The 16,016-nt window shown below is 35.4% G+C and overlaps 1 protein-coding gene across 4 annotated transcripts in view; it reads right to left on the minus strand.

Moving 5' to 3' along the window:
• The window catches only part of ARHGEF3 (Rho guanine nucleotide exchange factor 3), a 142,091-nt gene that overhangs the window by 67,671 nt on the left and 58,404 nt on the right, over positions 1-16,016 (minus strand). For 3 of the 4 annotated variants that reach the window (XM_076346300.1, XM_076346298.1, XM_076346301.1), the window contains one exon: positions 1,784-1,846. In XM_076346300.1, the coding sequence (XP_076202415.1) occupies positions 1,784-1,846 (63 nt within the window). The remainder of the gene's footprint in view (positions 1-1,783; positions 1,847-16,016) is intronic. The other variant, XM_076346299.1, reaches the window with a different exon arrangement.

Genomic DNA, 16,016 nt, shown 5'->3' on the forward strand with positions numbered 1-16,016 from the left:
TGAAGGGCATTCTATTGCTTATCAGTAAACTCCGAACCTTATTTTGCTCTATGCTTTCTGTCTGTATTTCTGTGGGCCAAATTCAGAGGTAAGATCACATTAGATCGCCCTCCTCTAAGAATTCACCTATTAACAGAAACTGTACCTTTTAAGCAGTATTTAAATCCTTAGCTATTAGCCAAAACAGAAGTTATACTCATCCAAGTATTTCTACAGAAGCTAACAGCTTCTACACAAGAGAATTTTACATAATTGTCTTAATTATACAAGAATAAAATACATACTCTTTACAGAAACATGAAAATAGTTAAAACCAGCATTTTCCATCCCAGATCAGAGTCAGGCATCTAAAAAGCTATCAATTTGTCAAGAATAAGTAGTCAACAATTTTGAATTTTCCCTGAAGAATAACAATTTCTTTAAAATTCCTTTAAAGGAATAACAGTTCCTTTGAAGTAGGGCCCAATGTAAGGTCTAATGTGATTAACTAACACTGAAGTATTAGCTAACAGACAAGGTCAGGCTACTGTGGCTTAATGATCTCCAAAACGGTGCTGGATTCTACCCAGCCCACTTGAAGTGTCTACAAGAGCTTGCATTTGTCTGCAGCCATGCAGGCAGATAAACCCTTAAATGTAATTGCTTCTTCAAAGAACAGGTATACTTCAAAAACAAAAATCAAATCTGATCATTAAAGAAACCACAGCACTAGGTTTGACACTTGCTAATAAATAAAAAACTGTTAAAACAAGCAGCTTTTATTCTCTATTTTTTAACTTACTTTTTCTGTCTGTACTACATGAGAGGTCTACAGAAAGAGAAAACTAGTTCAACAGCTGACTGTAAACAAAACACTGAAAATGATGATACAAACACTGAACAGAAAGAATGGTAAATTTTCCTACATATATTTTAGTTCCATGGATTTGAAGTGATAAATGCAAGTTGTTACCCTTATGTAACAACTTTACAGGAAAAACAACATGCATTGCAGTTTACTGCATAGTTACACTCATTAATACTTTGATTCAACATCCACCAAAATCAACAGAAAGAGTTTGGTCCTTACATTTTTAAAGTAAGCAGACACCAGTCACTGTAGTACTTTTTTTTTTTAAATAATAAAACCAGTTTTACCAACTCAGACAAGTCAATATTTCACCTTTACTTACAGAAACAATTAAAAAATTCACAAGTTAGAAAAAGTCTGTTTGTATGGAAAAGTATACACATTAAAAACTGCACAATTTATATAAAATGTTTTCTGATGGCTTCTTCACATCTGAAGTGTGTGATAGAGTAGCATAGCTCTATGTGACGTGCGCATCACTTCAGCAGTGAAACACACAGGTCTCTTAATTGTATTAATATCACATTACACAGCTTCACAACACCAGCATTAACCACCACTGACATAACTGAAATAAAATCTCTCATACAACCATGCAATGGGATAAAAGGTCTGCTTTTAAGTCCTGCATTCACAATGCCCTTTTATCCTGATAATTATTTACTACTACTATTTACTAATAAGAGATTCGCTGCTTTACTGTCAATTCTGACTTTTTATTTTTCTCTTCAAAAGTTTTACTACAGAAAAAAGAAATGCAGTAATATATCAGATTTAAATTTTTATAATAAGCAGAACAAGTTATTCACGCTATGTATGAAAACAATATAGCTGAAAATATGAACGGGTTTGTTTCAGAGCACCCATAATAACCGTATTTTAGTTTGGGGGTGGGTGGGGAGGGACAGCAAAAAGGAAAACAAAATTACTCACACTTGTATCCAGGCTGCAGATACTGATTGTATCTTCATCTTGAGTACTCTGTTTTCGTTTCTTCTAGAAAACAAAATGAAAAGAAAAGCTCAGTTTTGATGAATAGTACCAACTACCACTAGCCTGATCCTTAAACAGGTATACATAAAGTCACACACATATATATATGTATATATAGTTAATTATTTTCTCTCATCATCATTATAATCACCATGCATGTGAATATAAACTCTATTTTCACAAGTTCAAAAGCTACTACTTAGCACATTAGTAAATTAATGTTTCCTTTTCTGCTCACAGAGAGTTAGGTTCACTTCAGTTAAGAAACTTATTGCTAACTAAACCCACGAGTAATTATTGCATATTGTAAATTGTACTTTGGCACTTGATACTGACTTTTGTAATTAATGAATCTGTCAGAAGGAGAAACTTGTATTTTGTGTCAAAAGCCTATACTTCGATTTTTCAAAACATACATTCAGCAATCAAGTACTATTCCCACACAGTCAATATTACATAGTGAGGATAATAGGTGAAATGTACTTCAGGACTTAATTAACATATATCTGGATTTCAATATCCACGTCAGTGATTGCATTCTGCTCTATATTCAGGTTTTGTTTTGGCAAATGGCAAGCCCTCCCTGATGTCATTTCACAGGTTCACCACAAGATTCATCTTCATGCCCTTCAAATAAGAAGTATGAAATTTCAATTAACAGAGCTCTGCATTTTCTACCAGGCCAGGAAGATTTAGGAAACAAGAGAAGTCACAGAATACATGATTCTTATTTATCCAGCTGTGTTGTCTTCCACTGTCAACTAGAGATAAGCATTCACAGATAATAATAGCTGGGATTTAGTTTCCAGTCTACAGAAGTCAAAGACGAGCAATTTAGAGAACAACAAAAAAAACTCACACAGATGCCATACAGAGCTTCTATCTTACGAGATGACCAAAGTTCAGCTAAAAGGCACGAGCTGCACATTGTGCAGGTATTTTTTTAATTAATAATTAAAAAAAATATATATCTATATAAACTATCCCCCCTCCCCAGTACCCACAACCACTAGCTCTTTTGAAGCCTGGAGGTTTTATTCCATCAAGCCAGTAAAACAACCATTGCATCTACTAGGTCAAGCATATGGTTTCTGAGAATTTTCTTTGATGAATAAAGAGAAGGAATATTTATCATAAAATCCAGAAGCTTTTTATTTCATGCTGTTTTAAAATGAAACTATAGGTGTTGAAACTTTTTATATTTACTCATTAGTTTTCAGCAGATCTTTGACTAATCATATTTAAATACAATTTTGCTAGTTTTTAGGAAGTAACTTGTCTCACTGTTTTCTGACAATTTTTAAGTCAAGGACAGCTGTGTTTTAACACTATTATTCAGAAACAGAAACTGGATCATGAGTTCTCTGACCGCATTACACAATGAGAAGTGTTTTATGAAAAGTAATTCTTCACCCTCAGACTATGCACAGTCAAATCCCTCTTACTGTTATAGTACAGATTTTTAGCAACAAGTTAAAAGACAGAATAGGACACAAACTTCTGGACCAGACCACACTGAGCAACGAACAGAAATATCTGAAATAATACTGAGTATATTTGTTTATTCTGTAGCGGTGTTTTATAAGGTTGGGGTTTTTTTTCCATAGGATAAATTAATCTGAATTATTATTCTAGGGTTAGACAATGTGAATTCATGATGAAAAACACAAAACAGGGATGAGATCTGTGAAGTCAGTACTTTGCCCAGAAGGTAACTTTTCCTAAGATCCTAGTGAACATGTTGCAGACTATTCTTCAAACCTAATTAGACTTCTGTAGATACAAATGCATGTATCCTTTAGCCTTCCTCAAAAAATTATATATTGATTCTATTTAAGTCAACACTGAGTCTTTACTTTGCAAACAAGAAATTACAAACTAAAAGGTACCATCCTTCCCACACAGTGGACACAGGTTACATCAAAACGAAGGGTGTTTAGATTTGGAATACAGATTTCTACAAGAGAAGTGTAAATTGAAATGGTGTATGGATCTGGTATACTGGAATCTACACTAATGGTGATTCTGGTGTACAGATGGATGGGATGCAACTGCATTCACAGCTTGCGTTGGTGTTGGTTTAAGTCTGGCACCTTTAGTTATGGAAGTATAAAAACGGTGTAAACCTAAGCCTCAGTCTGCAAATATTAGAATAAAAGTTAATTCCAAAACAATCAATATAGTAATCCAATAAAAGGTGTTACTCCATCACCCACCCTCCCACCCACCCCCCAAAAAAAAGTAAGTAAGGTGCTTGATTACAGTATGTGTCCCCAATACTCTATAGACAGGTCAAATTTAAAAAAAAATTGTCTCTAAATACTATGCATCTTGGAACTAACACAAACTTTTTCTATAATGGAATAGATGTCATTTGTCATGCTCCGTTGACAATGAAATTACCACACACAACAAATCAGTAGCTCCTTTGTTAAATAACTGATGAAAAGACTCTTACTGGTGGTCACATGGCTACAGATTAACACAGAATGTGGCATTTCCAACACAGGCCAACTCTAATGAAAGTGGATTGAGACTATAAATTACATAATACGAAGTACAAGCTTGCTAGCGAGGCTACAGGGTTAAAGTGAACTTGAAGGAGACAGGACATCCTGTTTCTGTTGAAGGAAAGTTATACAACAACTGTGTGGGCTTCTGACTACTACATTCAAGGCGGGTATATGGGTCCAAAACACAGAAGTATCATGGACAAAGCAGTGTCCATGAGGACAAGTGTGCAAGGCAAGGTTATTCAGACAAAGCACAGCACAAAATGTAGTTAGTAGTAAATATTAACATGCTCATATCTTATTTAGAGACAACCTCTTTGGTTATGTAACTAAATCTCAATACACTCATGAGGAACAAATCAGTATCAACTGTGATGTACACACCAAAAGGGATGAAAAGAAAGGTAAATTGTAAGAAAAGCAATTACATATTGAATGAGTCTGGGACAGCCTCCACAAAGTAGGTGGAGCTTGCTCTACCTTGCACTTTGTCATGCTAATCAAAGGATCACTCCTCACTTTATTTTAGCTCTTTTACTTACAGAAAAGTAACACACACACAAAAATAATCTACCTCACAACATGTACATTATACTATTCTTGTTACCTCAAAGTTTGCAAGTATTATACTATTTATGTTCTTTGTACATTTGTCCCAGTAGCTATGCAAGACGAGTCATTTCATACAAAAATTGTTAAATATCAACCACTGCAGTTAAGATTAATGTTTTAATTTTCTAAGAGTTTCAAGGGCTACTATCAATGGGGGAGGGGAACACCATGGCAAAAAAACCCCTCCAATAATTGAGGTACCAGATAAATTTCTTTGCCCGTAATAAGTGGATTAGAAGCAAAGATTGCAGTAGATATTGTGCAGGGAGCATAAGGTGCTCATTAAATTAATCCCTGCTCTTTGTGAGCATCTTTTACCCAAAGGAGTTACAAGTCCTGTCTCGGTTGCCATAGCACAACGCAGCTGACCTCCGAATCTCTCATGTTCCAGAAAATTACCCCTTAAATGTTGCTCTCCACTTTATGTTTTAAATCACACAGCACATCAAGCAACACAAACTTGACTCCATTTTGATCTCAACAATTTGGTGTGTTTTCCTTTCACAAAGAATCCTAGAAATACAGTTTAATAGCTTTGGGATGAATCCAGGAGAACAATTATGTGATAAAGCATTGTATGTATTGCACATATTCAAAGTGGAATAAGCTTCACTGCAAAGCCAAGGATCTTTGATAAAATTAATTTATAGCCCAAACTCTGAAAACAGTTAAGCAGCACATTAATGAAAAAGTTGAACTTCCTGAGAGAATTTAAGTAAGCAGTGCTCTTGAGAGGTTCAAATATCTATTGCACATATTGCTTGAATGACAAATAAACATCTCAAACAATTCCTAACTGCATCATATCGTCTTACGGTAGATTTTTCATACCAGCTTATATTGTCACGCAAAACTATGTTAAGCCAAAAAACACAATGTGTGAATTCAACATGACACCTGCACTGGCCCAGGTATAGCACTAGGGAGAAAGGACTGATTTCTTAATTCCATTTTATTATCTCGCACATTAAGTATCCCTAGTTCTTGTTAATATTTCTTACAATTATCTATGGCCATAGCAATCACCAGTTTTAATACAAATTAATAGCTTTTTTTAGGACTATATGGCTTGAAGAAGCATGTGCAATAGGGAGAAGGAAAGCCCACTGCGAGTATGCTATATTAAGATGACATACACTAATAATAAGTCCATGAGTTTACTCATGCAGAGATCTTACAGAAAATTGCAGAAAATTTAACCACGAACGTGTCAAGGGACAGAAAAGTTGAGGCCCTTATGGATACCTGAGCACGCCTGAATTATATACATAAGTTATGTTCCTTACACATGTAATACATAATCACATTCTAATATACTGCATATGTATGTTGTTTTATCAGAACTATGCCCGCTTAGAGATTGTATCAGGTTTTGTTTTAATTAAAATCCAGTAAGAAACCCCAACATATTATGGATACTATGAAATGGGGATAAAGTTGTAAGACACATGACCATTAGTGTGCCCCGTCTTTGTACTTAAGAAGCACATTAAAGCTATTAATGTGAATATTCTTGAAATTTCAAACTGAACTATGCAATTAGAACCCATCCCTATTGTAAATTCAGAGTAACAATATGAAAAAAATAGAATTAAAAAGGTAGTATGCTATCCTTATACTAGACATGATCACTCATTATCTCCAGTGTATATTAATTACATGAGTAATGCCATACTGCAGCATTGTATTAAATATAAAATACTGTGATTACTCTATATCATGCTATGAGCAATGGACAAATGCCACCTGCTATCTTACTGCAGAGTATGTCTTTATTAGAATTTGTACGTACTTGAAACAAATTAAATTGAAAAATGTTATGAAACAGTTTGCCAGCTAGGAAAAAAGGACAGCTTGCAATGCTTCGGGTAACTCCCCCTTTTCTGCACGATATTTGTAGACCTTAAAAAAGGTGTACATGTCTGCATGAAAAAGTATACCAATAACAAATATCTATTCTGAATAGAGATGTGTCTGTTTTCTGACTGACCACACACAGATGCATTACATGCATCTGAATGTGTACCTCTAGACTGAAGAACATTTTCTATCACACTTGGGGTTTTTTTGTCTTTTGAAATACAAAAAAAAACCCAAACAAGCAAAACAACAACAACAAAAACCCTAAGCCCCCAGACCACAATGACTGTGTGTGTAACAAGTTTGAATCTTGATCCACGTTTGGGATACTGTTGCCCAAAAGGCTGTGATTACACCCATAGTTATAGAGACAGAACACCTTCCTGGTCTTAACATATCAGGGAAGAGTTGTTCTCAATAAATATCTCACAGGAGATGAGAAAGTAAGATGATATCCAATTATATACTAAAGCAGTGATTTAATTAAAGGAATTAGAGCAATAAGACATTGTTATAAGAAGGGTGGATTAACACTCTCTCTCCATCACAGGGTTTTACTTATCAATACCAGAGATTTATATTTTACCACCTGGGAGATGAAATGCAAACATGCACAAAAATAGCTTGATAAAAAAAACCAACCTGTGACGGGGAAGGAAATGCTTTTCAGAAGAATTGCTGGCTTTTGCTAAATCATCGATCCATTCTAATTGCTTAGAAATGTGTCTGCACACAGACTGGCATCAAAATAAATAACAGTTCAAGACAATGTATTTGCATAGGCACATAATATCTTTAAACCTTCTAAGTCATAAACAGACTTGTTTCAAAACAAAACAGAAAACAACTTACTTTTTAAGCCCTTTTTTCATACAGAAATCCATTTAACAAATGAGGATCCATTCATTCTACCAAAACAGACTTTCCCACCCCCCCAAAACAAAAAGTCCAAAATAAAGAAAAATTAAAAACCATTTAATTGTTCTGTATTTCAAATTGTTTTCATATGAAAATATCTAAAAAACTTAGTCTTTCCAGAACATACATCTGGGCACACTTCAACACTGCTAATTGGAAGAAAGCAACTTTGTAAAAAATGCAGTTCTAATATATGATTTAAATAAATATAAGTAGGTAGAGGTGCATATATATACACACACTTATATAAAAATGTAATATATATGTGCATACACAAATACAAATATACATGCATACATCATGTACATTTTTTTCCTTTTTTTTTAAAAAAAAAGAACAAGGCAAACATACCATCACATGTTCTACTACAGTTCCTTTGAATGTCCTATTAAGATTTTGGGGGAGGGAAGTACGCGATGAACTAAAAAATATTTGGGTAAACATTGTTAAGTCTAAGTTAAAGAAACAGTTTTCCATACCAGTAATAAGTCAAAGTTTCTTTAAAAGGATTTCTAGGTGTCAAAATGCAAGTTAACATATTTTTTGCGAAGTTCAATGATGACAGCAATCGTGGACTCCCAATCCCAATTCTAATAATAGAACATCACCACACACTGCATTTTAAAGAAAAACATCTAAAAAGGCATGAATGTAAACATATTTTAATTCTCTATTTTATAGGTGAATGATTTCCTAATCAATTGCCTACTTTTATGAAAGAAAATTGGGTCATGAATAATTACCCAATGAATGCATTAATTCATTAATGTAGAAACACTGCATTTTTGCTAAGTCTGTCCTATGTAATGAAAGTTTAATCAAAAAATAAACCCCCCTAAACAAAACAAAAACAAAATTCACAATAATACAGAAAAGGGAAAACCATTTAGCCAACAAAAATTTTTATCATTTTTACTGGCGAGGAAAAGGCAGGAAGGGATTCACCGTTCCAGGTTTTATGACCCTCTCCAGTTTATAGTACGCTATTATCAAGGGCAACTCAAAGGACAGTATCTCTATCAGACTGAGTTAAAAACCAAAACCAACCAAAGGAAAACAATTTGAAGAGATCAGGTATAGTCAAAAATAAAATCCAAAAGGGATTAATGTGGTAGGAGGGGAGAAAACAGACCAAATACTTAACAAAAAGTCAAACATCATAGGCCAGAAAAGGTTCAAGCTGCACTCCAAAGGGAGGACTATGTCTGCATGAAAAGCAGCTCTACTACATGGGTTTTTTTAATTTTAAAAAGCAATCAATATCTCCTTAGCCAGCTGAGAGCTCTCTCAATCTACAAGGAACCTTCATATCGAAACCCTGATGATGGCCTTCTGCTCTAGGAACCACAGTCGGTGTTTAAGCAGCTGGGAATAAGGCAGGAACATACGATCATTTTCTTTCTATGAAGACATCAAATCCCAACAATAATCCAGACTTTCATGTGAATTTCTACTTGCACTGTTTTTATACAACATTCCTTCAAAAAATCCAGTTAGCTTATAAATTCTCTTGATATGTAAATCATTTTTATCAGCAAAATCCATATGTATATATTCAAATATACTAGCGATTCTAAGCACCCTTCTAATTCTTAAATACCTAACATGTACAGAAGCTGGTAAGTTCAAAAGAATATTCAGACACTACAATTCTCATCTTTCTTCCTTTGTAGTTTGTCAGTACTTCCACACCCATCCATAACATGTTGATCTCCTTCTTAAAAAACCTTGAAAAGTATCACTTGCCAAGACCAAATTTATTCCTTTAATGACTCCAAAACCTCCACCTGCTGTTCCTTCTATGTTGTAAGATTTGTTTCAAGTTTTCACTGTTTCCATTTCAAATCGCATTCAAATGATCTCAAAGGTATCAAGCTCCCAGTTAGTTGTATCACAGAGCATGGAAGATTCAGAGTCAGGACACAGAGTCCAGTGATGAGGCACGAATAGTACAAAACAGATGTTAAAAGGTATGCAAAAAGTGAGGTAGGATGAAAGAAATAGTGACAAACTGGACTGGGAGGAAAGTATTTCAATTCTCCAGACTAATTTAAAATGTTCCCATAAGTTTCACAGATGACACAGCCAGAAAACAAAAAAGTTAAAATATTTCAGATTGGAAGGTAAGCATTTTGGTCTTCCTAATACAACAGGAGAAAATTCTGACTAAATGCTTCAACATTTTTCTCACCTGCTGTTATCACTCAGTTAACAAAATACGCCTTGGATCCAGCTTAAATTGGGTATAAAATTACTAGGCAAAAGAGTAATAACCTTCTATCTTAAGGTTAGTTGAATAATCACTAATTTAACATTTCCTGCCACAGGTGGTGGGATATAACATGACAAAGCAGACTTCAGAAGTGAACTACAAGGGGCAGCAATGGTGTCACATTACCCAGCCTCAAGCCAGAACGCTCGTGGTACTGAAACAAGAATAAGCCTCACGTAGGATTACCCATTTTCCATCTTATCACGTTACTGTTGCACTGACATTCAAATATCTAAGATGAAATAAAGGTACAGATGCCAAAAAAAAAAAAAAAAAAAAACCAACCACTTTGGCCTGGCTGATACAATGCACAGTTCTAGAAAGAAGTCCATATAGAGGGAGACCATGTCATATTAATCACATAAGCATCTGTCTGCAATAACCAGATAGAAACCTCTGAATTTTCTGTTGAATATGGTGTTTCTCTTAAGTTTGGTTCAGAGCTAACCAATTACAATTTCACAAACAAGTGATAATTCATTCCCTACTTTAAGTTCATTGAGAGAGAGAGAGAGAGATTAATCTCCTGTCATCTTTTAAGGCCAGCCCTCTTTTCACTTTACCATAGCCTACCACTCACCTTCATGCCAGTACCAGCACTCCTCCCTGCTTATCTTTCGCTCCCATGGCCATACCACTCACAGTTCTAAGAGCTTGAAGGCATGGGAAGACAACAGCATGTTCAAGCAAGTTTTCCCAGAGCGTAGTGCTTTTTTTTAGCTGATTAATGCATCATACATGCTTTTTGGGACCATAACTTCAGAATATTGAATTCTAATACAAAATTAAAAAAAAAGAACAGAACTTGTTACCCTGCATTCCAGTATCACAGTTCTTCATGTTATGTTGGCAAAAAGAACTTGCTTAAGCTCTAAAGAGAACCAAAAATTCCTTAGTTTTAAAATAAAACTGGTTTCCGTGTATATTTCCGCTGCCCTCTTCTGTTCAGAATACCAAAGACATTACAGGTTTCTTTTTCTCAAGAGTGACACAAAAATCTAAACAAAAGCTTTATTCCTTTTGAGGGAGAAACAGTCAGAGATGACCCGATTGCACAGTGTGCACCGAGCCGGCTACAAAGCTTTGCCGGTTCTATTTCCCACTCTGCACATGTTCAGCTGGCAGGCTCTTTGTATATTGGTGTTAGTATCAGAGCTTGCTTGTTCTTGATGTCCCAAGCAAAACAAACAAGTGAAAAACCAGACTCTGCTCTAAGTCTGTTACAACACAGCAGAAAACTCTGAAATGGATGTGAGGTTATCTATGGCACTTAAGAGTTTGCCAGTGAAACTTTGGTATCTAAGCACTTCTGAGGAGTCACTCACATCTCTGCCAGACAAAATGGCAGCTCCTTTTCACCCTTCTCTGAGCACAGAGAGCAAGCTTTATTTCTACAGTGCTTATTGTGATGGATTTGAGATTTTCCGGTCAATGTAATATAAAATGAACACTGAAGTGAACAATGAAATGAAAGTTATATTCAATGTGTTTAACATTAACAACAGGAAATGGGTGTGCATGTACGGGATGCTGTAAGGACAAGGATCAGCATAGCTTTGTTTGAGGACTGGTATTTATTCTATCTTTATTTAACCTTCTTCCTTCCCCTTTTCGGAAGACGGGGGAGAGTATCAGTCACTGGAATCTAGCAGAGTTAAACATGCTGAAACTTTTTCACAGTTTACTATAAAGTCTGAATCAAATTCAGATAAATAAGTTAAATACTTCTATTTCTTTTTCCGTAGGAGTTCTTTGTTATATGAGTGAACAGCAATCTTCATTACATGATCCTTTCTCAGTCAGAACTTGAAGGCTGCTACATAAGTTATGCTTAACTTATATGTTAATTTTGTATGTTAAAATTAACACTTACAATCAATATCTAAGGATTCTAAATTCACCTAGCATATAAATAAAAACTAAGATGCAATTTAAAAGAGTCCATACACTATTTAGATTCATCTTCTGTTCTTCTCATAAACACTTTTCAGCTGGGATCCCTCAGATCCAGATCTTTGTGGCCCCAAGCAATATTATCAGTTAGCGTGCAAAAAATGCCTGGATTCCTTTGGCTTTGGCAAGCTGACATAATGAAGTTGCAGTTCCTAGCCTTGTCTGTTTGTGTTGAGGGAGTTTATTATAGGTCTAGTTGTAAAAGCAAGAATAATCATAGTTAGGCTATTTTAATGCTCTAACTCTACCCTTAAAGGTTTTGTGCACTTGAAGGCATGGACTTCCTCTGACTGGACAACAACGACCTGTACTTGCTGCAGTTGACCATTTAATCACAGCTGTCAACCACCACTTCTGGTTCCAAAACTGCTTCATCTGTGTATGTAAGAGGTATGACTTTTTTTCTTGGAACAAAAATCACAATGAAATTTTCTCACTTGAAAAGCAGATTCATTCAAATGACGCTTTATTATTATTTTTATTATATTATTTATTTTTTAAGTTTGGGGGTTTTATTGTTTGTTTGTTTTTAAGAATCCAATGAAGCTTCTCATTGTAAAAGAGAGCTTGGATTGCTGATGCTGTGCACAGCACCGGCACCACATACAGCAGAATGAAACAATTTCCATAAACTAGGTCTCCACGTGGCGTTCAATTGGCTTATGTTTGCATAAACTGCAGTAAACCCTTATTGTTCTAATACTCTACTGCTAGTCTGCTTTCCCCCCGTCTCCTGCATTCAGCATCGTTATGCTGCTGTACCTTTGAAACCACAGACAGGTTCCTGCATATGGCTTTTGATCTAAGTCCCTCAAGTGCTCTTCTTCAGCATCACACAGAATAGATAAAATGGCTGCACCCAAAATGGATTTTTTTGCAAATAAAAACAGTACCATTTTTATTAAAATTACATGTTGCTATATCTATTTTTGGGTTCAATATATATAAACACACACTCAAGCACTTTAGCTCCATTTCTCAGGAAACAAGGCTTATGGGATATTGGTCGATATCCCTGTGACTCCTGATTCTTTAATTATTTTATTTTTGCAAAACTTGTTGCCCAGTTTCAACCAAAATTGACAGAGATAAAGACTTCAATCATTTTGGTCAAAGCATATAGAATAGGAGACAGAATCTGCACCCAACTTAAAAGATTTTGAAGTGAGCTCAGCAATATTAGTAGATGCTAAACAATCCGCGTGATTTTACTTCACAAACACGCATCTCCCTGGTGTTCCATGAAAACTGTGGCATTTATTAGATTTCTTCTGCTATACATTTTCAAGTGAATGATATCTAAAATACATACCCACAGCAAATATGCATATTAAGTACATCCAAAAAGACTACACCAATTTAACAGTATGTCAGTTAGTGATCACCAGTCCCATTCTTAAGCTATTTAATAAAAACTGAGAATTCAAACATTTAACATCTATTAAAAACTGATCTTCACTAGTTGAATAGCTCTTCATTTCTCTGACAGTCTTAAACTTTCCGAGCCTGTTGCAATTTTGATTTACCTTTCTTAAACATGATTTAGGTCAGAACTGCATAAAGCATTCCAGAGAACATCTTAAAAACATTCTGTGCAATAAATTTATCACAGACCATCTCTTTCACTATTGAAAATTGTCACAGGGAACGTAAAAAAATATATATATATATCCCAATTAACAATCCAGTCTTAAGCTTCAGTATAATTAAGCCACATTCTCCATAGCAAATCCAAGAGCATATAGGCCCTTGAACATATCCCTGACTTGCTTGCTTCGCACTACAGGCCCCCACCTTTACCGCATGTTTCTAAGAACTTCAAAGTATGGTTTTATTCAACATATATGCAAATATGGTGAAATAACTTTGCTTCTTAAATAAGAGGAAGCTCTCTACTTTTCCGAGTGGAAGGATGCTACAAACTGGGACTAGAGCTGCAAAGTTAGAGATCAGATTTGTGCCCTTGTGACCCTAATGTGCTACTCTTATTCACATATTATTAACAGCCCAAAACCAAAATTCCACACAAATCATTACGAACAATCAAGTATTAAATGCTAACCATTGCAACATGTAAAACAGGTCAATGTGTACAATGCAGCTTTCTAAATTATGCTGAAAAGTTTGAAGTGACAGGTTTTATAATGTAATTGTATGCTCTGTTCTACTGCTTAATTAACAGTACAATCGGGAAGTGTTTCCCCCCCAAAATATTTAACCTAAATCTCCCTTGCTATGAAATAAGCCCCCTTATTCCTGTGCTACCCTTGGCAAATACAGAGAACAAGTACCAACTTTATAACTGTTCCCACACACTCAGAGACAAATGTATACTTGTACCTCATATCAAGTCTTATTTTTCTACACACAACGTACGCTAAATCTTTTAAACTTTCTTCATAGGCTGTATTTTCTACAGTTATTATCAATCTTGCTACTTATCCGTCCATATCTTTCCAAAGTGCAATGTCTAAAACTGCACCCAGTTTTCCAGGTGATACCACATACACATGCTGCAGAGCAGAATCATTATGGACTGTAAATACACTGTAAATAGGATCTGTTACAGCTTTCACTTTGACAATGGATAGACATGCATATAGCTATAAATTTTCCCATCTAAACCCTAGCATCAGCAAAAATCCTCATTTTCACACTAGGAGACAGAGGCAGAGATGTTTACACATATATGATAAAAAAGCAAAACCAAAAACATAAAGCCACCATCCTGCAGCAATAAACTAGCAACACATAGAGAAAAATAAACTGTCATCCATCCCATTGCGAATATCAGAGTATATTATCTAAACTTTTAACAAATTTCTTTCCTTACAGAAGGAAACATTCCTGCTAAGCAGTATTTTGGTTTCATAAATACCCAATTTTAAATCGTGGCATGCTCAGAAGCAGTATCTGTGCAATTTCAACTTACTACAATGCCACGCATGGAAACAATAAGAAGTAACACCATCCCGAATTTACACTTACCTGATGATGCACAAAAAAGCAACACCACACCATGAGGTACTTTGTATTATACTCAGATTTTAGGAGGTTTCTTAATACTCAGCGTGACAATGAAAAGTCTTTGCTACAAAGGAGTCCCTATGTCTCTCCTTCAGTTTTCAGCAGGAACTCCTCCCCATGCAGCCACACAGTTTGCTCTCGCTTCCTGTCATGCAGCGTACTAGAACTGTCAGAAGCTGAGTGGTATGTATTGTCGTGTCTATCTCTGTTGCAGTTTTTCCTCACAGATTGCTTCGAATAATATTTTGAACAGACAAAAGTGTTTTAAAAATTGCTAACAAGTGAATGGCACTAGTATGGTAAAGATAAAGACATCATTAACGTGTTTTTTAAGTAATAGGTAGGTCTTTGGGGGCTTTGAGACTCCGTAACTGGAACACAGTCCATCTCCTACCTGTGCAATTCTCAGTCTTAAACAGCAGCAATAGGCTTTAAACGTGAGGGCAGACAACTATCTCCACATGTAGATGCCTCAGAAAACAAAACAGCTGGTAGACAGCAGGTGGAACTTTTAAATGTTTAGTTCACAGAAAACTTTCAGTACTTCAGAAATTAAGGGATCTGCTAAGCTGGAGTTCTTAAATTAACAGACGCATAATGGCAAGAACTCAGCACAGAACATTTTAGAATCAGCCCAGAATCAAGGCCCAAAGATGAGAGTGGCAGAGCACTCAAATTTTGCATGTGAGGATATGTCAAGGAAGTGCAAAGTTCAATTTTTATCCCTGGTAGTTCAATATAACTGATGAAAGAAACTCCATTTTTGCTGATTCTCCATCAGTCTAGATAAGCAAGCCTTTAGCAAGTGCATCCTATGAAACCCAGTGAATCTTCATTTCACTGGATTTTGGAAAGCTATATACTTTAAGCATCAAGAAAGTATTCAACTTAAAGTTACTACTGCCTTAAAAATATCAAATAAGACTGCTGCTACCTCAATGACATAAAATTTCCCAGCCCACTTGAAATTTCAAAACTACGGATCTCCTCCTGCAAGGACTCCCTGGACACATACACA

This window comes from Aptenodytes patagonicus, chromosome 8 (genome assembly GCF_965638725.1).
Source record: "Aptenodytes patagonicus chromosome 8, bAptPat1.pri.cur, whole genome shotgun sequence".
In the NCBI taxonomy this organism is placed as follows: domain Eukaryota; kingdom Metazoa; phylum Chordata; class Aves; order Sphenisciformes; family Spheniscidae; genus Aptenodytes; species Aptenodytes patagonicus.